The sequence below is a fragment of the Neolamprologus multifasciatus genome, chromosome 20, assembly GCF_963576455.1.
Source record: "Neolamprologus multifasciatus chromosome 20, fNeoMul1.2, whole genome shotgun sequence".
NCBI lineage: Eukaryota > Metazoa > Chordata > Actinopteri > Cichliformes > Cichlidae > Neolamprologus > Neolamprologus multifasciatus.
In genome coordinates, this window is record NC_140458.1 from 12,814,085 (window position 1) to 12,839,733 (window position 25,649).

The following is a 25,649-nucleotide window of genomic DNA, read 5'->3' on the forward strand; positions in this document are numbered from 1 at the left end:
CCTCCTGTGATATGTCACAGGAAACCCTCTTAGTCGGTGAACAAATCTGACATTACTGTCTTCTCTGCCTGTGTTTCTCCTGCAGTTGTGATGAGTATGTTACCCAGCTGGATGAGATGCAGAGACAGCTGGCCGCAGCAGAGGACGAGAAGAAAACCCTTAACTCTCTGCTGCGAATGGCTATCCAGCAGAAGCTCGCCCTGACACAGCGCCTGGAAGATCTTGAGTTTGATCACGAGCAGACCCGTCGGGGAGGCAACGCAGGCCGTGCTAAAGCTCGCAGCAAGGCCGCCGGCACCTCCAGCGCCGCCGCTGCCACCACCACCACCACCACCAACAACCCGCATGTAAGTCAGAGTCTCACCTGCTCTGTCTCGGGCCGACCAGAGCACAGCAGTTCTGTGCCCAACGGCATCCTGGGAGGCCCCGTGGTCTTCTGCAGCGAGAAGTACAAGATCTACTGCGACTGAGGCGGCAGAAACCTCCGCATGGAACTGCTGTGTACAGAGGGGAGGGGGCTCACGGGCCGAAACCCTCCCTGCCTTAGTGTTAATGAGCCCCACTTGCTCGCTTAGCTCCATGGCCATCCTGCGCTCCTCTAGGGACTGATGTGTTACTAACCAGCTGCTCGTGTGTGCTACTATAAACGCTTAGGGGAATGCAGTGTATGTACAGTGTGCACTAGACGTTTGGACTGTAGTAGACATATATGGCATGTGGGTTATAAGGCCCTGGTTATATTGGGGGGTTTGTGGATATTATGGGTTGTCTATTCTTTCCGCTGTCATAGTGCTGTACGTATGATGTAAAAGCTGGCAGCTTCTGTGCTTGTTTGTTCTGGCCCCCCGGAGTGGCTTGCCTGGTCACATTAACACATTGCTGAGGTGGAGACGTGTAAAGATGATGTCACTCTGATGCTCTAACAACTAAACCCGACATCCTCTGTTCTTTGGCTTGTCTGTCGGCATTGGTGCTCCTTTCCGAATAAATAAAACGGCCCCTTCTTCCCTCTGCCTCTCCGTCCTGGTCCCCCCAGGACCGAACCGTGCCCGGCAGCCCACTTTCTAATGTTTACAACCAGAAAAAGGAACTAGAATATGCAAGCTCCCTCTGCTTTTTTGCTAGGGGAGCATAATATGATTTTACACAGAAATACAAAAAAAAAATCATAAGTGGGTCAATGAAGTTGTTTGGGCAGAAAAGGAGCACTTGTGACCACATTTGTTTATTTCAGGTTAATTTTAAAGCTGTGACGCTAGCACACCAATACTATAGGGTCAATAGAATCGCATGGCTTTGCAGCTGAAAATGCTTGAAAGCTTTTTAACTGTTTTTCTGTTGTTAGGTGTGTGGTACCAGACAAAACTCTGTACTACAGGGCTCTACATTGTTTTTTGTTTTTTAAAAAGAAAAAAGGAGTTAATTGGTGTGATACAAGAGGGCTGTGTAATCCCTGTGACCCAATATGTTGCAAAGGATTCATTCAGAGCCATATTACGAGAAAGAAGGTTTGACAAATCGACACATCTAAATTAAGTGCACTTCAGCATAGGTGCCTCAGGTTCCTGCTTCTGTTCAAACGGATATAATGCTTACTGTGAAAAGAGATACAATATAGTTTTAATCAGAGAGGATTTTTTTTTAAAAACTCTATAGAATAAATCCTTGAAGAGCACAAATCGAAACTGTTCACACATCCGGACAATAAATCTGCAAACAAATCCAACCAACCGCTCGACAAAAGTGCCTGTCGACCCCAAACGCTTGATATTTTTATCTATTTGTTGATGTAAAGCCCTGTCCTTGCGTCTCAGCTGAGCTAATGCTTTTCCTTCTCGGTCCCCCCCCCCCCCCCCCCCCCATCCCCTGCCCCGCTGTTTGCGAGATTGCTGAGAGCTGTCAAATAATTTCTATGTGGTTACGTGGCTGGAAAAAAAAAGTCCTCTCCTAATGTCTCTAATCTGTGTCTCGTTGCTCGGTCGCTACCACGACCTTCTCTTGTAGATTGTCAGCAGCTTGCTCCCCCAGCATCACCACTCACCCTTTAACTAGAATGAGGAATATTTTTGTCAGGTAACGTCCTCGCATACGCATTTCCGAATATTGCCTGTGTTTATATCTCAGTGTTGCGGTGAAGGGCCTTCATTTGTGTACAAGGTTTTTAACCATTGAAATGAAGGGCCTCTCTTGTTTGTTTTCTTGGGTTGCTTGGTGTGTGAGGACAAAGCAACGTACTGTTTTAGTATTGACAATAGCTTTAACCCCTTGCAAGCTAGTATTACGCAAATAGGCAAAATTTAAGTGGGGCTCGTGTTTAATAAAATCCATGTACCGCTTGTGGATCATAGACACATTAGCTTTATGATGCTAAAAGCAGGGTTGATGTGAGGAAATCCTGCAAGATTTGTTTAAAAAAAAAAAATAGCGTTTTCTACTACTAATAAGCTATATATAAAATTCTCTATATTCTTAATATGATCATGTTCAGGTTATAATCTTGCAGGTTTCTACTACAGTATTCCTTCCTCTTAAATGCGTATACAATGGGCATTTATTCCTCTGAACACAGGGAATTATGTCCGCAGTCAACCCTGCTTGAGTGCGCATCCGTAAGCCGCAGCACACAGCATGGAGACGAGGCTATTGTACACTTTCTGAAAAAAGAAAAAAAGCCCAGCCTCCTTAGAGGTCAGTCACTCCTATGTTTGAAGTTCAGTCAACTTACAAGTGCGGTATATTCTGTTTCCATCAGTTTGCGCTGAGAAAAAAGGTTTAGGGAGTAGAGGAGGGAGAACTAATCGTGTTGTAAACCAGCTCCTGAGAGAGGAGATAAGAAAGCTAAACATGCTGGTGAAGAAAGCCAGATGTGTGGCTGGATGGAGAATCTAATCCAGGGGTGCTTTTCGTTACGCATGCTTATCTCCTTGGGAAAGTTTATAATTTAAGGAATTGGAAGATCCTACCATGATACTTAGAGACATGAGAATAGGCTGGCATAGCAAAAAACACCCCGTGATATTTTTTTTCTTTATTCTTTTATTGAGGGATAAACTCCCGCTGATATTTGGAGGAAAGAAACCCTTGAGATTGGTTGCTCGCTCAACCAGAGGACATTGATTCAAATTAGTTAAGCTCCCAACCGTATCCCTTGTATAGGTTATGTGGATTTACTGAGCAGTAGATGATTGCAGGATGTGATTGTGACTAGAATCCCCTCTCCTTATAGATAGCTATCTAATCCCCGCTTCGCTCGATCTAGTTTGAAATCAATGTCTGGCTTTTTTGGTGTCATTACAATATGCCACCTAAAATAAAACAGCAAAGCTCCTCCTACCTCTGCCTGCAGGCTCCTCCCACATCACCTCTAAGTTTTACTTCACATGATGCATCTTGTTTCTGATTTAAAAGTAAGCCTGCACGTCAAAAGCATAACCCATTTTTCATTAACTTGCATGGCTAATGAGAAAGACCCATCTCCTTTGGTGGTGAGATGTGGCTTCAACTCTGTCCTATGAATGAAAGTTCATGGTACTCGTGAGTCACTGGCTTCCTAACTGCAGTGAATGCGCTTTCACACCAGAAACTAAATGGCCATACTGGCCGGCTTAAAGTTCCTAACATCGCTTTCTGTTGCTTTGACTAACCAACAGCCGCCATCTTACTTTGTCTGCGTGGACTCCGCTGCTGTGACCTTGTAAACAGTCGCTCTCAAATGACCAAAACCAAGTGCTAATGATGCTCATTATTTGTTTGTTTCTCCACTTTTGCAGTAATTTCAGTAATTCTGCACGGACGAACGAAGTACCAACACAAGGGTCCATTCTCGCAGCTGATTGAGTTGGGCGAAACGAGTTAGCGCTACTCTAGGCTATTTGGACTTGAAGAAAAAATCAAACGGCAAAAACCTAAGTACAAACGTTAAGCACAGGTTTTTAATTTGAATCAATTGTCCTCCCCTTTTCATTTTAAAATTCTGTTATGTTATGCACATTAGGATCACACTTGGTCCAAATTGTGGATGCCTCTGCTGGAAGCCATTTTGCCTCGCAAGTACGTGAACTTCTTGGCTTGTAATTGGCCAATCCCTCCAAATCCTCTATTGAGAAGCCAAGGGAGATGTGGTCGTTTCTTATTGTTAATCAACAAGCTGTTTTTGTTTGGTTTTATCTCTTATTTTTAGTTTATCGTTTTGTTAATCTGTGCACTTTCATTTTATAGGATTATAACATGCTATTATTAACCTATAGGAAAGCATGGTAGTACAATGGTTTGTTGAGTTATCCAATATAGGTTGGAGGACTGTAGTAGTGTAAGTCCTCCTCAAATATTTGAATTTAAACAATACGCACTACAGTAAGGCTCCACAAACCACAAATGTACTATGATGACTCTGTCCTCAAGAATTTATCCATCAAATAATCATTTTAAAATCGTTTTGTTACATCGTGTTATGCTGTTGCTTTGTTTTTCATATGTTTGTTCTACTGCCATGTTCTCTACAAAAATCCAGGGTGATCAAATTCTGGGGTTTTTTCATGTATTTATTATTCCTAGGAATAGTTCAAAAATTACACTATGAAACTTGACAACGCTCTGACTCAAATAGGTAAGTTGTGTCTTGGGAAAAATTTGCGTGACAACGATATGTGCTTTTCCTAGCTTCTTACCGAGGGCGTTCCACTGAAACGGGATCGCTGGCTTTCAGAATTCTTTGCAACTGCGACAATTAAAATTCCAAATTGGAATTGTTTCATTCTCTCTTTGTTTATTGTGCCAAATCTTGGTACACCGTTTAGGTTGAAAATGAGAAAAAGAATCGGAAAGAAGAAGAAAAACTAAGAAAGGTGCAGTTTGGGCCATGGCTCTCACTGCCGTGCGAGAGCCGGGGTTTTGTTTTTCGGTTCATTTTAGTTCTTCGTTTCTGACCAGTAGTGCCTTTCATTGTTTCAAGGGAGAATCTTAGACTAGTGTTTTATGTTTCTGTTTTTTATATATAGGTGAGGACTTTGGGTTCAAAATGACTGTGAGCAGCAATAAGCGCAAAGGGAATTTTCCCCCCTTTTCTGCATGAGTGAGGTGATAGTTTTGAAATTAGCTCAATAAAACTCAAGTTGTATTGAATTCTGCAGGTCAGTGATCCCCTCGAGAAATTCAGGGGTATTGAGAAAAGTTTTTTTTTTTTTTTATCAAACATTGGGAACCAAAAGAGATCCCTTTGGCCTCCTGTTATTGAACAAAGTGCTCCAAGCATCTTTAATGTGTTGGGGTAGATCAGTGTACTATTGGAAACATCTATGTATCTCTAGCTTTGTTTGGTGAAGGTAATGTGATATCAATAGTATTGTTAAAAATGTGCAGAGAGCGCATTTTATCTTTACTTTTGTCTAATTTGACTTTTGTTTGTTTTGTTGTTGTTTTTTTTATTCTTGAATCTTTTTTTTTACATCATCTTTGGTGTTTTCAGGAAACAGAAAACAAGATTAGCATCAACAAGCTTGAATAGTGCCATTATAGCCAATGCTTGTTTGTTGAGGCGTTAAAGTTACCAATATGGATAAGAAGCTAACAAAAAAGTGCAATTCAGATACTGTTTTACATTAAAAAGAGAAAGTTTTCTGTTTGCTGGAAGCGATAGCATTGTGATACTACAAAAAATAGCTGTGCAAACTTTATATTGTCATATTGTGTTTCAGTATTGATCCATAATGAGAGTTTGATATCTTTATATGAAATAACGACTTCACCTGTATTTATTTGAACTGTCATGCAGTACTGTATTCTTATCAATAATGTGCATTATGATTAGTGGCATATTGATTACAGCTAAACGTCATATGCATGTTTCTCAGTCATGGGACCTTTACACAGAGTTGAAAACAAACATGTTAAAACTTTTGTCGGGGTGTTTTTAAAAGAGAGAAAATAAAAAAATTAGGGCTTGGGGCGGGGACCAGTTAAGTCTGATGTATTACTGCTGAACTAATCCTATGAAAGTGTTTTGTTTGTTTTCTAGTGGAGATGGTATGTCTGTGTAAGGGTAGTCATACTGGCTAAAATCAATAAATGTGACTTAAGTTCCAGCGTGTTTCAGTGTTGTTATTTATAGCTGCTCCACAGCTGAAGCGGATGAAAGGGTTAACCATTGAAGTATGTGGTCTGCAGCCCTGGAGTCTCCTCATAGCGTTCCCAGTTGGAAGCCAGGGGAAGGGGGAACTTCCCAGCTGTCCAAGCGGCTCCAGGAACCTGATCACATTTCACACAATGCACAAAAACACCTCCACCAAAACCCCCCCCACATCCCCCATCCCTACCCTGTCTGTTCTCTGCTGTATTGCTTAAACCTTGCCCCTCCCTCTTCTGCCCCCTCCATTTCCCGTTTCCTTCTCCCCCTCTCCTCCACTGTCCCTCCCTCCTGGAGATATGCCCAAGCACTGATTGGTCCCAGTTTCTTTTTTGACCTTTGGTACACTCAGCATTTCCTGTCGAGGCTCTGGAGGCCGGCTCTCTGCTCAATTAAAACTGCTGTTATTTTCTTGGTGTTGATTTACAAGAGGAAAGTATGAACGTTACTTTATGCCATTTAAAAAAAAATCTACACATTAATGACAATAAAGGGGAAAAATTGAGATTTTTATTTATGCAAATGAAACAAAATAAATAGATGGACTAACTGTTATTGATCCATTCACTTTAGAGGTCAAAATGTTGTATGGATGTTTTAAACTGCATCTATAAGCGCTCTGAATGTGAAGATTACTCCAAATGAAGAAGTGAAAAAGAACAAGGTTGACCCTCTGAGTAAGAGGGCTAAATATTCTATACTTTGAAAGCTCGGATGCTCTTAGGTGCTTTAAAACCATCTTTTTTGTCCACCCAGATCAAGTTTACTGTCAATATTAAGTCAAGGCTCCCTCTCTTTATTTTTTTTTTCTTCTGGTTAGGTTAATTCTGTATTTCTTCATTTTAGAATATTCAAATATTTATTGTTTATTACTTTAGAAAAACATCCGATTCTCTCTAGAGCTATTCTCACACTCCTGTCATTGTTCATTCTCCTCCTTTAGAGCTTTAGAGTGGGCATTTTTCAGATTGCTTCCAAAACATTCCTACTTTCTGATGAAAGTAGTTCTAAGTTCATTTAAAGTCTCTGATAGACATTTAATATTTAATCCAAATAAAAGGTCTAGAAAGAGTTACGAGCTTATTTCGCCTTACGAAATTGTGGAATATCATCTTGACACGTTGGATACAGTTTACCAGAAAAAACGCTGGCAATTTAGCAGTAGCATGTTTGCCTTGTGCCCTACAACGTTTGAAAATTAAGACAGCAGAAGCAGAGATACTCTTACTCTTGTCCTTTCCACCACTGCTTTTGTCAGAAGTATGCAGAACCATTTACCTTTTTGGTAAATGTATTAAAAGTAATGTGAGCATTTTTAACAGTAAATTTACTCTCTGCACTTACTTACTATATCAGTGTTTTGCTATTATTTATGGGGGGGGGGGGGGGGGGTCGCTGCTATGCATTAATGTGTAGGTTTTGATATGCAAATTACAATAAATGACTATGTGATATAGCAATTACTTAGTCTTCTTCTTCCTTTGAGGAGTGTGAGGCACTGAAGTTCTGCCTGTGAATAAGTGCACTAGAGGCATAAAATATAAATCTTCAAAGTAGACACACCTAGAATTTGTATTTACATGCAATACTTAGGAAATGTAATCATTTACATCGAGTCAAAATAAAAGTAAAGCACCACTGATCAGTCCACCCTACAGCTTTGTCCCGCTGACAGTCCTATATATAATATATACTGATTTCAGATTTATATATAATAAAGGTTTATATATAATAAACCTGAAATAAGTTAATATTAATGCTTAGTTGTGTCACTAAAAGACAGTGCTGTGAATCAGTACACTTAAACCAAGTGCTATCATTTACCATTCGTGTCCTGCTGATTTTTCAGCATCAGAGAATTAATGATAGCCAGTCGGGAGAAGTCAGTTCACTGACAAGCAATGACATCACTCTAGTAACAGTGGAGCCTTTGTTGGTGCCAGTCTTCCATTATCCCCCCCCCCCCCCCCCCCCCCTACTGCCTGAGGAAATATGGGTCACTACATGGCATCAGTCTTGTTCTATTAATACTCAGCTGCTGCGATTATACCCAGGATGAAGAAGGATTCATGCAGCAGAGCAGCTGTTTTCACTACTCAGTTGATGCACTATCTATATTGACCACCTGGGGTCCCCATGCTACAACTGTTGACGTCTTTGTGAGCTGACGGAGTAACTGTAACTCTTCCAGTAACTGTGAGAGCTGCAGGCCTTAAGGGGGAGAGGGCGCGCTTCTTTGCACTTACAAAGAGTCTCCTTTATGAGTGTGCGCCGGGGCTGTCATGTGATGAATCCATGTGGAGCCTGAAGGAGCAGAGAGCTTTGATCAGCTGGTCTGAAAGAGCAACGGCAATCATCAACACCGCACGCGCCTCGTGTGGATTCAAACACACACGTTAACACATTTCTAAACAACCCCACCGGAGGAGAAATAATACCAGCGAGAATCTTAAGCAATTTATGACCCGTGGAGTGTGAGCTCAGCTTCACGATGAATTCAAAAATTCCTGAGTTCTGACACTGGATGCAGGGTGTGAGCGTCCTCCCTATTGTGACTCATAGATCTGTCTGTAGTATCTTCACGCAGCTGCTGGTGTGGTCCCAAAAAATGCAGCTTCGCCTGTGTCAAACAATGAAGTGTTGATTCAATCAATACCAGGCTTTAATTTGCACCTGAAAAAGAGTGAACAAATGACGACTGGCACCCAATTCTGGAGTGTGATTATCATGTGATTGGGACATTTATACCATGGCACTTTCAGATGAGTGTAAAAAGCTCTGTGGAGCTCGTGTCACACTTATCTATGCTGACTTTCGCACCAAGCTTTCTGCTTGGCTGCTCATCTGCCACTCTGCTTTTCTTCCTCTCTTCATCCTAATTGCCATTTTTCACATCCTCCTCTGTCTCTCGCTTCCCCCAGTCTCTCATTTTCCTCTTTCCTCCGTCTCTCTGAATGCAGTTGTTTCACTCTGCTCTGTGGTTTTGAGTGGAGGAGCCCCGGGGAAGCAGAGCACAGGATGTATCCCAGAGGACTGTTTGGTGCTCTATTTTCTATGGACCAGCATGCCCTAGAAAGACAGACAGACAGGCCGAAAGACAGGCAACTCCATGCACCCAAGGGCACTGGGCCCCCGATCTATTTAAAAACACAAATCCAGTCATCCACAAAACACTTGGCCTTTCAGACTCTGCACTGACATGTTCAGAACTTTTCTCTAAAGCAAAGAAAACGTACAAAGTTACAGTAAAAGAAGAATATTTTGCTGCTCTTGTGTCTTTAAAGTGGAAAGCCGAAAAGTGGAAAATGTGTGATTCAATAGTGTAGTCACAGAGGTCATATACATGTGGGAAGAGAGGAATGAAATATAATGTGTATTCACTGCTTATTAGAGAGGAGCACGGGTCAATGAAGCAGCCTTCTGCCTGGCAAGCAGCCAGACAAAGAGGTGTTATCATTAGAAGCCCTGCTGTTGTCTGTGTGGATCTGAGGCTCGTGACAAGTGTGAAGCACCAACAGTGGCCTTAAAAGGGGTTAATGGTGCGTAGCTGAACAGACACAAGTTTCAAATATGTGGGTGGGAGGCTGCACAGAAACACAGAGAGAGGGCTGTGGAAAGTTATTCGCTACAGGATCCTGAAAATTAGGGAAAAATAAAAAAATAAATCAAAATGATCACTGAGAAGCAACACTAATGCGCTAAAAGTGTATGCGTTAAGCACAAAATGAGTCCATACTACTATAATCCCACAATATTAATACATTATTAGCTCGTGCAGTTTCATTTTTTCAGCCTCCAGGTGTTGGGCGGTATCCAGGGAGTTTAAAGATAAATCTCATGGATGTGATATGAGTAAATGTTACCCTTATTTTCTTGCTTCATTACTTACATATTAGACATGTTTATCTTTTGGCTCGTCTGAAATGTTTAGACATTCAGTACAAGTACAAGAGTAAGAGGTGTTGAAGGAAAAAAGTAGTCAAGCTACATATGTGCTTCATGAGTAAATGTTCTTAGTTATATTTCACTACTGCAGACTTTAGACACCACCGGTGACCTTTCCTCATCGACTGTATCAAGTGGAGGTTTAGAGTTAGGGCATGCTTATAATATCCTTATAATATGAGAGCGTAACTTCTGCAGATCCATGATTTGTTTTCTGCTTCGGTTCCTTGTTTCCTTCAAGCATTCACCGAGTCAGCAGATGTTTGATGAGACAGAAAAACCAACTGAACCAATTAAAAGATGAGGAGAAAGCCTGCTCAGTGACATGGAAATGCAGTGCCAGTTAGTGTTCATGTTCCAGAAACTATTTCCTAACTAATAGGGAGATGTGGGGATTTCAGAACAGAACCATCTACTGAAATAGGCCTCATCCTTTTCATGGCTTCATGTGACAACTCATGCCTCTGTCCCAGGGCATGTCAAATGTACAAGGATAGAGGGTCCACTTTTAAAAACGGACAAAAAAAGAAAGAAAAATGATAAAACAGTGAGCCAAAAAGAAGAAAAAGAAAAAACAAAAAGCTTGATTAGTTTGTAAAAAGATAAAATTATCATTATTTTTTTTTCCTCCAGCGCTTAGCTTTCACTGCACTCAATGAATGGGGTTGTAGTGCTCGCGCCTCGCACCGGCGGGAACGCGCATTTTCTTTTCTTCCAGCGGCACAGAGGAGAGACTTCTGTCTGTCAGAGGGAGGAGAAAGGACTATATGGAGGAATATAAACCTCTTATTATGCGCAAAACTGATTCGGATAACGTCTCTCGCGTCTGTTAAGAAGCCATGAAGTCACCATAGTGGGTCTGTGTGTATTTTTTTTAATTTTTATTTTAGTCGGCGAACAGGAAAAGTGAAGCTCTGAAGTGCAGGCGCTCCTCCGAGTTTAGCCCACAGTACGCTGGATCCACGGCTGCTGCTGCTGCTGCCAGTTGCTCCGAGAAAAAGAAGATTTTAACCGAAAGAGGCGAGAAGAAGTTTGTGCAAAATGCAAGGAGTTTCAGCTACCGGTGAGTAAAACGAATAACTGTGAGCCTCCCTCTCTGTGTCTTTATTAACCCTCTGCGGTTTTCAAGAGTTGTTTCCAAATGGCTACGGTGGGTATTGCGCACAGGGTTTGAATACCAGAATGCCTTTGCCAGCTGTCAACAGGGCAGCTGCAGGCCCGCTTCAGCCCCACAACAAAACTGAGAGCTTGTTTGCTCGTTTGTCGACTTTATCCGCATAACTGAAAAAATGTATTTCTGTTGTATGGGAGACTGGAGCTGACAGGGCAGGAATAGTAGCGAACCAGTGCCAAACCTTGAGTGAGGGAGCTGTGACCTCACTGCTGCCCCTGTCTGACGCGCCCCCCTCTCATAAATACCCCACACACGTATGTTTAGTAATGAGTGACCGGAAATCAAACACCGCGTTCTAATAATGATCATAAGAAGAGGACTCATTTATTATCCTGCAGTAGTGTGTGTTTGGCCATAAGAGGTACACACTTTCTTCCAGGAATGTGATTTAAGAGGAGGGGGAAAGTGTTTGCTATCTGAAAGTGTTGCAAGTGTGTCTGTGTGTGCAGCTATGTGGCTGGATGATAGAGGGACATCTTGGCCTAAGGGGAGTGACAGTGTGTGGTTTCCTCTTTGCAGTGTGGGCAGCCATGTTTTGATGCTGAGATCCTTTGAGAATCTTTCCTGCATTTCTATTTCACCACGATCAGAAGGAGGGGGGGGGGATTTGTTTTTCTTTTCTTTCTTTCTTTTGTTCATCACACACCGTGTCCAGATCATTGTTCCTGTGTCATGCATTTTGCTTTGCATGGCCTGGAGATGACAGATCTGGGGCATTAGGCTTCATATTCCTATCAAACAACCCCAAAAAGTTTACTGCCAAAGTTCGTGCAAATCTCAAGATCTTTCACAGAGGCCTGGGAATGAAGCGCTAGCATGCAGACAAAGAAGAGTATGGGGGAGGGCATATGAGAGAAAGAATGATAGAGATGAAGTGCTGATGGGACGATATGGAGCTGCAGCAGAGGTGAGCTATGCAGACAGAAAAAAAAAGAGCGTGTTTGCTGTGAGACTCAGGGGAGGAATCGATCTGCTGTCCTTCTGGCTGACTTTCTTTTTTCCGGCAGTCCAGCAGTGTATCGTTTCTCTCCCACACACATTCACTCCCAAGGCCTTGCTCCCTATTTATTTATTTATTTTTTTTGCAGTTCCCTCTTTCTCTCCCACACTGTTCCAGATCAATCTCTGCCCCGCTCTTCCACTTTGTGGCCGCCTTAAACAGCCCCCATCAAAACACACACAGCTCTATTGCTCATCGCAGCTACCATCAGATGAAATACCTCCCCCCTCCCTACTTCCCCCAAATATATTCCTTCCACATGGGAACCCCAACCGGCCTGTGCACTCTCTAATGCTTATTTTTGTGTTTATATGATGGGAGGGTCAAACGGGTTGGAAGCTGCTTGCATCAAATCGTTGGAGAATCTATTAAAATAAACCACATCACAAATAAACTGCGGTTGGATAGATAGTGTGCCTCTCAGTTTGAGGTCTACCTCAGTCCTCAGATTGTTTCCAACTCCATAAACCTTTCTGACAGACTTCAGTCTCCGTCTTACACTCCCTTTGCACCGTGTCTGGTTGAAAAATGGGAGGACGTCTCCCTCACAGATGGAGGACAATAGTGGTTCACGTAGGGCAGCTGGATGCTCCATCTGGCTGTTTAGGTTATTTGTTATTAACAAAAGCTATTGGGCTCGTCTGTGTTTAACTGGGCTAATGTAAACATTTCCCCTCCATGTTAGATAAACAAACAGCAGAGGAGTTATGGTGAACGATGGTGCGATATATATCTGCCCAGCAAGAAAAAGGGGGAATGGCCATAAGTTATTGTGAGATTGAGCCTAAAAACTCAAACTTTTTTTTAGTGATCATATATTGAATGTAAACAGCAAGAGGGCTTTTTAGAACTAACTGTTGATCTCCAAGGAAGGAGTTTCACTTTCCAGGCATGAATTAAATATCAATATTTACATTTTCCACTTGCTGTGCATCTCTTCTGCTTTTACAAGTGTTGTCTGAGTTGGGTTGTATGTCGCCTTACGTGCTGATGACATCTGTATCTGTAGCCTTCGTGTTTTCCTGCTGTCTGTCTTTGTGTCTCATTCTTTTCCAGGTGCACACTGAGCCTATTCCTCCAAATTTGGCAAATTTGGACTCAGTAATGAGACGGTTAGAGTTTGGTGGTTACTGTGACCTCTCATCCGTGCTACTGTTTCAAACATCAAGGGAATTTCATTACATTTGACCACAAATGTTCACTTGAAATAAATCATAAACTGATAGGTGAATATGATTAAAACAAATGTCTAATAGGGAAAATGCATAAATCATAATCTGTTGGCCTGATCCCAGGTCCCCCTCTTGGACCCATCTAGCACGTACTAAAGTAGGGTTTCTCCTTTCTTTTGGGGATCAGTGGTTGGTGTTACAGAAGGAGAGATGGATGTAAACGCCTCATACAAGTTGTCATTTGATCCAAGAATTGATTATAGCTACTTTACAATGATGCAAACTTTAAGGTTAATTATACTTAATCTATATTGCTCACGGTATAACAGCTCACAAACACAGCAGGAACAGTGAGGAGCTAAATCAGAACATACTGTCAGTTTCTAACACATGTATCTGCGAAAGATGTGACAGGTCTTACGAATTTGGATGGAGTCAGCAGCTACTATCACTGTACACGGGGCTGTTTATAATGAAGGCAACAACTTGCTGATTAATACTAACCAAAGACAAACTCATAGTATTCCCTTAGGAACCAATCTCAAGCACATCCTCTACATCTCTCTACTCCTCCATGTCTCTTATCTGTGTGTATGTGTGTGTGCATGTGAGGAAGGCAGCATGACTCAGTTTCAGGGCCATGCAGAAGCTTCGGGCTCTTTCCCGGCCTGCCTGAGTGTCACATTGATTTCTCTAATGGTGGTCATGTGTGGGTCCCGCTGTTGCAAAGACTTCAGCTTAAACGACACTCAAGTTTTGCATTTGTGTGTCAGTAGAAAAGAGCCTTCAGAATCCATTGACCCCCCTTTTTTTTTTTTTTAAATCAGGCACTTCTTTTTGGAAAGCCTTTTTTTCCCTACACTACATCACATGAAGGATTGCCCACTTAAAGTTGAATCTGCACATGGTGTTTTTTTTTTTTTTCAGTCACACATAGAGATACACTTCTGTATTAAACCATCCGTCCACTCAGTATAAGTAACAGCTTTTGGTGCGCTGCTAAATGGTGTGAAAGTGTAGCTTTACGTCTGATAAGATAGTTTAGCTGATTTGCTTGTGTGACTTTGGTAAGCGTGACTAAGCAAGAGCTCATGAAACACTTTTACAAAAGTATCGTGACTTCACAACACAACCTGATTGAATCTAAACAGAACTGTGTGGGATAAGAAACTGGTTTGCTTTGGTATGGTTCATAGTTACTAGTTACAGTGAACAGACTTTCTACTTCTATTGAAGCTCCTGTTTAACAGGTTCTCCCATCATTTCCGGGCTGGTTGCTTTGAAAGGTGTGTTTTGAATCATGGAACTGTTGTTACGTGAATAAGCATAGTTACATAGATACATGAGAAATCATTAGTAAATAAAAAAAAATCCACAGCTGTCCCAGTTTTATTTATTGTTATATCTTTGCAGTTTTGAATTTGTTGTGTTTACTGGATTATCAGTTTAGTTAAAAACAAACAGAAATGCCTACCTAAAAGAAAACAACAAAAAAACAAACAAACCCCAAAAAACCTGGTTATATAAGAGAAAGCTGTAACGAGCAGTGACACAAAAGACACTCAGGGGTGCAGCTGCTGTGTAACAAATGTTCAAACTGCACCTTGTATAATGTAACTGTGCGTGACAGCTCACCTGTCTGACATGTGGAAAAAGTGTCTGTTAGATCCCGACCAAACCTGTTAGTGATTTGTTAAATATGTTATTATAATAATGAAGTTGGCTAATGAATGATGCTGCTATTATGGTGGTAAGTGCATCATTTTGCAAATTCCCTTTATATGTGGATCTCAATGTATGATGTTGTAGGTGTTTAATGAAATTCAGTGTCTATAAATAGTAAGTGGACTGGTTCTTATGGCACTTTTCTACTCTAATTGATTAAGTGATTGATTGGTGTTTAATATGATTTCTAAATGTCAATCCCCAATTCAACTCATTATTACTGAGTTTTATTAATCGAACCTGTCACAGATTCTGCTTTTGCAACCTTTTGGTTCGTGATAGATGCCCAGCTATTAAGAAAAGTAAATGAGGTGAAACGTAGCTTACATGAGAATTATTCACGCCTCTTTTGCTTTGTTGACGCTAAAATGCGCTGATGTTCAGAATTGATTTTGTAGTCTGTTTTGAGAAAGCTTGTGTTTTTCATTAAAGGATGGGCTTTGAGGCTTCTTTTGATTTGAAATGATATTTGTTTGGGCAGCGAGAGACAAAGAGGCTAAAAGCAGGTGGAATTTGCAACTCTGCATAATGTTTTCTCCATTTTATGGCAAAAATCTGACACATGCTCTGGCTCATTCTGTCATTTTTGAAGGTAAGAATGAATTTCTCAGGAACGTTAATGTAAAGGTCTGAAAATGGCTTAAAAATCTTCCCTCTTTAACAGAGAGGTAATAGTTCTATAACTAGTACTAATAGTACTATTACTAATTACTATTAGTAATGAGATAAGTTTGTTTGTGTTTGCATTATTGTATCCACCTACTTTACAGCCATGAAAGTAGGATAATTAACAGATGTTGCACTATGAGATCACACTGCTTCCAGAGAGTGTTTAGAGATTAGTGAGAGTGAGCTGCACTTTGATAGTGAGTATAGTCGGAGTATTGAATCAAAATTCTGTTTGGTATTAGGATGTTTCTGATCAGAGTAGCAGTTCTTCCTGCACAAACTGTTTATACTGGAGGTCTCTTGGCTTAAAGTCTGGCTGACACACACACACACACACACACACACACACACACAGAAGGCGGAAGTGACCTAGTTTTCCTAAATGGTACCAACTGTTGAGGCCTTCTATAAATGAGTAGAATAACTTGGTGTCACTTGATAAAGAAGTGCCATGTTAGATTCTGAGAGACTAAATTAATCTCATGCTGCTAATCTAGATGTGTCAAACTGTATGCAAGCCAGATGCATGTCTGAAGAACTTCTGAGAGTGTGTATGTGTGTGTGTGCGGGATTTATTGAGTTTAACTCTGCGCTCGCTCTCAAAGTGGAAGAAAAAAAATTATCTGAAATCAGCAATTTTGCTTTGAGATATGATCCCAGAACAGTAGGCTGACTCACCCAAAATGTATGTCTCAGTCACAGGAATAGAAGGAATGGAGGTCTATTCCTCCAAAGCCTTTTGTGTCTATCTGTATCTTTGTCTGTTCTCCCGTCTGCTGTCTGTCTGGATTGGACCTACCCTGATGAGGGGGATTTTCCTGGGAAAGTCATATGGAAAGAAAAAAAAGGCTTAATAGTAAAAGCATGTTCCATTATATTTCTTTCCCTTTGTGTGTGTGGTGTGTGTGTGTGTGTACATTTTATGAGTGGAGCTCCTTTTTAGCACACTGAAGGCATTGTGTTTTTCCTCCTCTGATCATCAGAAGAGCAACCTCTATGAAACTGTGGCTTCCTGTGCACACTGGGGCGAGGCAGGGTATCTAGAGAGGAGAGAGGCGGGGAGAAGAAGGAGAAGGGAGGGAGAGAAAGAGAGCCAGGTGGAGTTCACCTCTAGGTTAGATGGTGAGCATCAGCATTCGGATACAATTGTTCAGTCGAAGGTGTAAAATGGATATAGGCAATATTCTGTTGTCTACCAATCTAACAACTGAAAACAGCCCTCTTCAAGCAATGTTTGCTAAAATATACGATTCCTGCCTGAACATATAAATTCAGAACCTGTTTGGACCAGTTGGCTGCTTCTGGTTCTTTCCAAAGCCCAGCCAGTATGTACTGGTCTGCTATAATTAGCCAACTAGGGATATACTTTCCTCTTTATTAGGTACACCTGTGCAATTGCTTGTTTATGCAAATTTTGAGCCACGTGGTTACAACTCAGTACGGATGTAGGTATGGCCACGACCTGCTGAAGTTCAGCTGAGAGTCAGGGTGGAGAAGATCTCGGTGACTTTGAATATAACATGGTTGGTGGTGCCAGACAAGCTGGTCTGAGTACTTCAGGGGCTGCTGATCTGCTGGGTTTTTTTTCTTTGACACGTACAGTCAGAGTACAGAGTACACTCCAAACAAGAGAAAATAAACAGGGAGCAGCAGTTCTCTGGGCAAAGATGCCTTGTTGATGCCACAGGTCAGAGGAAAATGGTGAGACTGATTTGATCTGATAGAAAGGCAAGACAGTAAAGATGCAGAAGAGCATCTATGAGTTTGTGAAATGCATTTCCCACCATTTGTTCTTTTCAATATTATTAAAAAAAGATTCAGTCCAAACTCAAACTCATGCAAGAAATCTAAAAACAGTGGAAAAGGTCTAGAGGTGCATGGAAATATGACCTTGAAGGGAAGGTTTGAGATAATCTAAATTGGATAATTGAAATGTTTAGGTATTTTTTCCCTCCATAAACAAAATAACAATACAAAATATTAAATACGACCAGCTTTCGGGATTATGTTAAACCTTATTTAAAATGTCCAGTCCAGTTTAGGGATGCACTAGTGATTTTTTTTTCTCTCTCTCTATTGTATAAAGATTTTCCAGAAACTCACTGAATCCTGTTATTTCCTCCCAGGATTGTATTACTTTATTTGGCCCTTTTTCATTATGAGCAGGGACTGTTATAAAAACTCTCCGTGGTAGCGCTTTCAAGGACGCTGCTGCTGAGAAGCAAAAATAAGCCAATCAATAACCAAACAAGGACATGTGAGTTTGGTTATTTCTTCTACTAAAGGGTTGCTGCTTGTCCTTGAGCCATAACTCTTTGTGTTTGTGCACTGGTTAATGACCATCAGCGTGGGCTCCACGTGTATACGTTTCCCATCTCAAAGCTCCAGATGTTGAAATCTGCACCCCAGTGAAATGACACCAGTGGCTCACTTGAAGGTTGGAAATCAATCTAAAATACAGACGTGCCTTAGAGAATGGTTAGCAAAGCAAATAAGTTGTATATCTTTTGGAAACCCGGCAGTCCTTGATCTTTCAGCTAATTTAATTCCTCAACAATTCCCACCTTCCTTCTAATCCCCCCCCCCCCCCCCCCCACACACACACACACTCACTCATTCACCTGACGTCGCCATAAACCATGTTGTAAATGTCTTCCTAAGTCTTGCTGATTGCAGCCAACAAAGACAGCCTGTGTTCAATTCTCCATGCTCTCTCCCCTGGGTGCCCTCCCACCCTACACCCCCCTCTGCTCTGCCCTTCTGTTGTTATTAACCATTGTCTCTCTCCCTTTCCTCTTCCTTCCTTTAAGCCTGTGTATTTTTGGTCCCTTAGAACGAGCTCAAGATTCTGCAACTAAAAGCCGACGCTTATTTGACTTGTTTACTTTTTTTTTTTATTCTAACGCCTTCTTTTTAACACTGCAGACACACACACAGCCTCTGGGCCTGTCAGTCAGCAGAAAAAAACGTCAACTTTTTCTGCCTCTGTTCTCTTCAACTGTCTTCCGCACTACCAGTCTTAGACTGTCACAGAGTAGCTCCTTTTTGGATGGCACGGCTGTTTGAACAGGGCTCTTATTTAGTCCAGTATAAGGCGAAACCAAGTGTGAAAGTACTGTACTGTCTGCAGCCATTCTGTATTGGATGTATGCATTTTAAGGGTCGTGACCCCAGCTGCTATGACAGTGTTTCTGTCTGTTAGGAGAAGAGATGCTGCTTTCACTCAAACAGCTTTGTGTGATGATTTGTTATGACTGCAGACGTGTCTGCCCCAGCGAAACCCGGCTGCCTTCAAAGCCCTCCTGTCACTCGAAATATCATCAAAGAAATGAAACTAAGCAGGAGAAGCTGCTTTTTCTTCGTAACTTCTTTTTTAAGATCGAATTTTAAAATGTCGCAAATTTGACGTTGTATTGCTGCAATGCTGAGTGCACAACTGCTGTGGTACCACTAGGTGGCACTGTTAGGTTACTCCTGGCGACCTCCAGAGCTGATTAAGAAGAGAGCATTTCCTAACCATACTCTACAGCCTAGATTTAAACAAATAAACAACGACAATTTTTTTTCATAATGCCTGAATTTTTGCTTGTTATGTGATAATTTTATTTCTTAAATATCTTTTTAAGAGAAAAAAATAATTATTCTGTGGGGAGAAAAAAGAGCAAAAAGCAGGTCCTGTCTTTCCGGATTCATTCAGCATCATGACTATAACCCTAAATACCTCAGCAGAGTTATGAAGACTTCCCTTCAGTGACAAGACAAACAGGAAGACCTACAGCAGATCATGTGGCTGTGACAGAGCACATGTGTAATCATCACTGAGTCAGTCAGTCTTATAAGAAAAGACTGAATACCGAGACAGGCTAAGTACTGTTGTAAGATCTTCAAGGTATTTAAAACAACCTGCCTGCCAAGTCGCTATGGAAAATGATCATAAGCCAGAAGGGCTGGAATCTACTGGGCCACACCATATTGTATTTGTTCTAATTTCTAATACTTACAGTCTTAGGGAACATATGCTAAAAATAAATATATGTCTAATATTTGGAGATTCAGGTCATGAACATAAAAGCAGTGGCAGTGCTGTCTACGCTGTCTGCGGGTTCTACACAGATCTGAAGCTCTAGTGACGGAGCTGCTCTCGTTCTGGGTGACCTCGAGGTGCTTCGCACTGAAGGTCACCCTGGCAACAGCCGGCTGATTCTCGGCTGTCTCCTCTCCTTTCTTCTATCGTAGTCTGCCCTGCCCGTCGGCCATTTATCTCGCTGTAGTGCTTTGCTTCTGTAATGACTTTGTGAAACAAGATATCACTGTGATATTGGAACAATATCCGCGCTCCTCCTTGCCGCTTTAATGGCTGCAGTTCGAAATGACTTGCATTTTTCGACAGTAGTTCTGAATTTTCACATCCTTGCGGTAGGATGCATCACCTAGGCCCTGCCTTTGATTTGAAAACATCACCCGGGGATTTGAACTGATGAGTTTACGAGCACTTAACGGTACTGCCCTCTCCCAGCATGCCTCACCCAGCCTCAGCTCTCATCACAGGACAGTCATAACACCCTGCACCTAATGAGGAGATGAGAGCCACATCCACACAGATGGATCCTGTTCCTGTGGCCTGCTGTGGATAATCTTTGTCAAACAGTTATTTCAGGTTTTGCCATTTCTTTTTGTTTTGTTTTGGGGACTTCTTTTTTTGGGGGTGGGGGGTGGTTGCAGCCCTAATTCACTAACAAGCTCTTCATTAGATTTACATCGATCCTGAAAGATCAAAATGCAATAAAACAACAAGCCGCCTCAGGCTGCTCAGCATCTGTGTTTTTGCGTATGCATGTCTGCATGTGTGCGCACATGTGCGAGCAAGCGTGCCTGTCAACTGATTCCCTGAAAAGCGTGTTCTCTGTAGGCTGCTTTAGGTGCCCGAAGCAAAATTGTTGTAATTAATTTCTTCCAAAAGGACCCTTGAAATATGAGTTGTGTTTACTCTGGATTGTTAAACTGTCGTCTACCACTGCGCTGCTGTTCAACAGTGAATGATGAGTCTCATTAAGCTAGGAGCGCCACACACATGCTGGTCTTCTGCAGCGTGACCCCGCTGATATGTCTTCTTGCGTTCAGCCGGTGAAAAAAAAAAGCGAAACAGCTAGACGCGCATCATCTTCGGCTAATCTGTTTGCCAGCTGGGAGACTGTGCCAGCAATACACTTATTGGGAAAGCTCTCATAACCACAACAAGCTTCAACCCTATTACAATAAGTAGCTTGTGGGCTCGGTTCTCTGAATGACACTCAGAGAAGGATTGCATCATTCTTGTCTCTAATCCAGTAGAAGAAATGTGACTGAGTGAGTGCTGCTCTCAGTTTCAGTGTTTGAGATAGCTGAGGTATGAATATGTTTACTCATTCACAACCAGAATTTTCAGATGCTTTGCACTCTGCAGGTCACTCGCTCCTGTTGGCGATCGTAGTATTAAAGTTAGCAATCTCCAGATATTTGGTTCTCACGTAAATAACTGCTTCATATTTTGGGTCACAAACATGCAAAGAGGCAGTTGAACTGTATAATTCTAAATGACAGACTTGTTGAGCAGATTTGACATATTATCTTCCAGGTGAGACTGTAACGATAAACACATCAAGAGTTAAATGGTGTTGGTTCAGTGAAGCATGGATCATTTTTCACATCGCCCTTTTGGCTGTGCTTTACTTGCACGTGCACAATCCATCAGATCATACAGCTACTGGTGACAAATGCCCTTGTCTTAATGCATGCTAGAGACTTTCTCATTTGACCTAAACACACACACACACACACACACACACACACACACACACACACACACACAATCTTAAACATGATGCAGATCTTGAAAATTGAGCTCATATTTTTGCAGTTTTATGCCTGGCAACAAGGTTGTTTGTGACGTTGCTCTGCATGTTTGTTGTGTTGGTGAAGCTAGTTGCACCACATCATCATCCTCCCTCTAGTTGTCTGACCTCACATACCTCATGTTTTCATTTCATTTTGTGCCAACTTTTTTCCTTATTTGAACTATTTATTTTGACTCTTTCTGTTTCTCTTTTTATCTCTGCTGCACTGTAATCTCTACTGAGCCGTGCATAATCACAGGCCATCTGGGCGCTGTAGGGAGAGATGAGCCTGCAGCTCGTCAGATGACCAAACCCATCGTGGGTGGATAGAAACTTGCGTGTGCACTGCATCCTAATATACACACATGCACACAATCACACCTTTTAATAGTTACAAACCATCACAGGGCTGTACGCTTTCATCACACCTTTTAAGACCATAATCAAGGACATGCACCCTGAACAACGCACTGCATTGTTGCACCATGGAAGTAACTGCCGTGGTATTTGGAAACAAATCACACGTCTTTCAGCACTGTTTATTGATCTTACATAGCCAGAATGTTATGAATGTTTGTTGAAGTTGATTACCGGTAAGCTTTAAAGCATCTCTCCTTCCTTGTTTTTAAAATGTAGGGTTTTTTTTAAAGACATCTTTCAGATATTTATTTTTAGATGCATTGACAATTGTTGGGAGGCTTTGTTTGCACTTACAGCAACATAATGATGTCTTCAACCTGAGTAAAGCTAGCTTCACTTAACCTGCTTGTCTCTTTATGGCCTGCATCACATCACACACAGCAAAACAGAAACCAGAGGAGAAAAACCAGAGAAAAATTGATACAGCATTTGTGAAAGTCTTTGGCTATACAGAGTGATGGATTTGGGGTATGCAACCAATGTGCTTGCTTGTAGTCCTTTATAAAACACTGTGGATAGGTGGGATGTTGATCACCAGTTAAAAAGTTAGCTTGAACTAGAAAGGGAGCTGCAATGGAGTTCACCATGAAGAAGGACAAAATAAGAAAAAACAACAACTAAAAAGAAGTCATGCATGAACAGCATAGGCGGTGACTTCATTTGACATTTTTAATTTCTTTCAGCACTTGTTTACACGTGACTATAAAGACTTCTTTGTCTGTCATGACTTCTGTCTTCCCATATGGAAAAGAAATAGTAAAAACTTATATGACTTAACTCATGAAAGTGGCCACTTTCATGAGTAAATCATATAAGGCTTACATGATTTACTCATGAAAGTGGCCACTTTCTCATTACTTTCATATATTGTTTTAGTAAGTATCCAAAACATACAAGTTTCATTATATAATTTTTCAATGGATCTTATATCTGTTTTTACTCTTGTATGCTTTTCATACAAGTTTCACACAAGACAGATACAAACTTTATAAGATTTATATATATCTTTTCCATATGGGTTCAGAAGGGGGAAGCTAAAGTACCAACAACAGCACAGATACAAAGCAGGAGTAATCCATAGACTTGTTGTTCCACTTGCTTTTGATCTCATGTGACAGTACACAGCTACTTCATGTAGAAGATCGTCAGCAATGCTCTGCACAGGCCCAACACACAACCCTGTGTTATATACATTAATTATGTAAATATAGGCACTAATAAAGTGACAAATCCCGTTAATCCAATGTTGCCATGATACAGATTTTAAAATGTCATCAAACAGTTGGTGAATCTCTATCTTCTTGCAGTATTATCTGTATTAAAACCTGGTGGATTTGTTGATAATATCAGCTGATATTATCACACAGCAGTTACCTCTGCATATTTGATTTGGCAGTTTTTTATGCAAGATGCCCTTCCTGACGTAACTCTCGAGGTCAGGCAAATGTATAAACCACTACACAATGAAGTCCCATCAGAAATAACATTTATAATGACCAATGAATGAAAATGAAAAAGGTAAAGCAAATAAAGGAGAAACACCCTACCATGCTGAGTGTTGATGTTGCGTAGTTTGTCCACCAGAGGAGACTCAGCAATTTGGTGAGAACAGTTGGATAATTGTAAATAAGTAAATAAATAATAAAACAGAATGAATATTAGGGAAATTGGCTCATGTTTCCTGAGTGCGAAAGCAAAGATATATCGACTGATATACTGGAGTCACCAAATATCACCTAATATCGACATTAGTCTTAACAATCCTATATCGGTCTGCCTTACTTTTTATTAATATATTTTCTATTATTACATAACCTGTTACAACATAACATTTTAAGTGCAACAATATTGTTTAATAAAAGCTGGTGCTAAATCATAGATTTATTTCTCTACTTTTTTGTCTTAGTCTTCATTTCCAGTTAGCATAAACATTCCCTACAGGTTTTTTTTTTCTATTTTCATTCATTTTGGGAATGTAGTATCTTAACTATTCGCCTTTTTTTTTCTTCCTTCTTTGCTGTGCACCCACAACTGCTAACATGCCCTAAGGCCAGGCACCCTCAGACATCATGGGACCAGCGTAGAAATATGCTTTCTAGAGCTCCCCACCTCCATCTGCTGCAGTTTTAATAGAATGTAACAGCTGTTCTAGTGCATCGTCTTTCTGTCTGTGGTGGTGGGGGGTTAACATAGATACATGGATTATGCTGGGCTCCAGCCTCTTTGTAATTCAGATAAGACCTCTCCACTCCTGGAGATAAGTTTAAATATTAATAATGAATTAAAAGATTCTCCTCTGGGTGAAATATTAATGAGCTCTTCTTTAAAGAGAGCCTTTGACTCCTAAGAGAGGAGGGATGACATTGTGCTTGTTAGAGTAATTTAAAACATCTCTTTGATTTTTTTTTGTTGCTGTTTCAGGATGTTTAAGGACTTAAGGCCAAGGTGAATTTCAGGGTCAGTATTTGAGCTAACAGATATTTGGAAATGCCCATTCAAGTAGCTTTTGAACAAGGCTAAGTGACGTATACCAACAAAATCTGACACATGAGCTCAACTGTCTGTACTCATAACTATAATCTGAAAGCTCTAATTGATCCTTCTATTGAATCTTTGTGAGTGCAGTTCCCCTTTGAGAAAGCTGATCCGGAGGCTTACCGCATCAAGGTGAATGTGTATCAGTAACAGCGGAAGACTAACGCTGTGTCCTTCCTCAACCTCTATCTTCTGCTGAGATTTCTCTAGTTGTTGTGTCTTCCTGGCACCGCAGGACCTTCAGGGACGTGAGAATGTGAAAGATTTCAATTTTCTCAGCTCAAACTCTCACACCCGTGTGTGTGTTTTTTAATAGTTTGCTAGTGGTGAGGAGTAGATTTATTCATATACATATGTGCTTGTGTTGTTTTTCTATGTGAGGACTGTTTGGAAAAATCCTGGAGTCGGGTCAACATGCTGTGGACGTGAATTGCCTCCATGACAACACTACAGTGTCCTCCCTCCTGCTACCTTCTGCAGGGTGCAATCAAGTGTGCCATGATGGCAACAGCTCACTGATTGATCTGAACGATTTAAAATATGCTGATTTATATATGTAGATTTGTGTACCGAGTCCTCTCTGACTCTAACTGGGCCAAGTCCTCAGTGTGCACGTTGTTGTCAGTACTAGAAAGAATGGGGAAAATCAGAAATCAGTGTGTGTTTGTGCAGACTAAATTCAGCGCAGTCCTTTGAAAGTACGTTGACAGAACTTTGGCAGGCCGTCAAACAGCTTTGATACTTTGTTTTGCTTATTGTTGACCGCATTCTTGTGGATGTCTTGTAGAAAACAGCAGGTGGTGAACTGCAGGAGTGTTCACAACATACTCAAATTTCTGTATGTCCACAGACGATAGCATTGGTAGCTAGATTTGGCAGCGTTAAACTGTTATTTTGCAGTTTACCTACAATTTTTCAGTCCACTATGTTTCAGTGTTCCTTAATAGTAGATCTTTTCTTGTCTATCTTTTTAAATCATGGAAATCTTCCTTGTGACAATTCCTCTATACCTTGA

The 25,649-nt window shown here is 41.1% G+C and overlaps 2 protein-coding genes across 3 annotated transcripts in view; both read left to right on the forward strand.

The window, feature by feature from the left end:
* Positions 1 to 6,080, forward strand: part of LOC146494544 (protein bicaudal D homolog 2-like) — a 44,449-nt gene extending 38,369 nt beyond the window's left edge. The window contains exons 10-11 of one of the 2 annotated variants that reach the window (XM_085146548.1): positions 86 to 347; positions 3,771 to 6,080. In XM_085146548.1, coding sequence (XP_085002674.1) covers positions 86 to 347; positions 3,771 to 3,773 — 265 coding nt within the window. In that variant the 3' untranslated portion in view covers positions 3,774 to 6,080. Of the gene's footprint in view, positions 1 to 85 lie in introns of both variants that reach the window. The other variant, XM_085146547.1, reaches the window with a different exon arrangement.
* Positions 6,081 to 10,773: 4,693 nt separating this feature from the next.
* fgd (faciogenital dysplasia) overlaps positions 10,774 to 25,649 on the forward strand; it is a 52,342-nt gene continuing 37,466 nt past the window's right edge. The window contains exon 1 of the mRNA XM_085146546.1: positions 10,774 to 11,129. Within this exon, the coding sequence (XP_085002672.1) occupies positions 11,108 to 11,129 (22 nt within the window). The 5' untranslated portion in view covers positions 10,774 to 11,107. The remainder of the gene's footprint in view (positions 11,130 to 25,649) is intronic.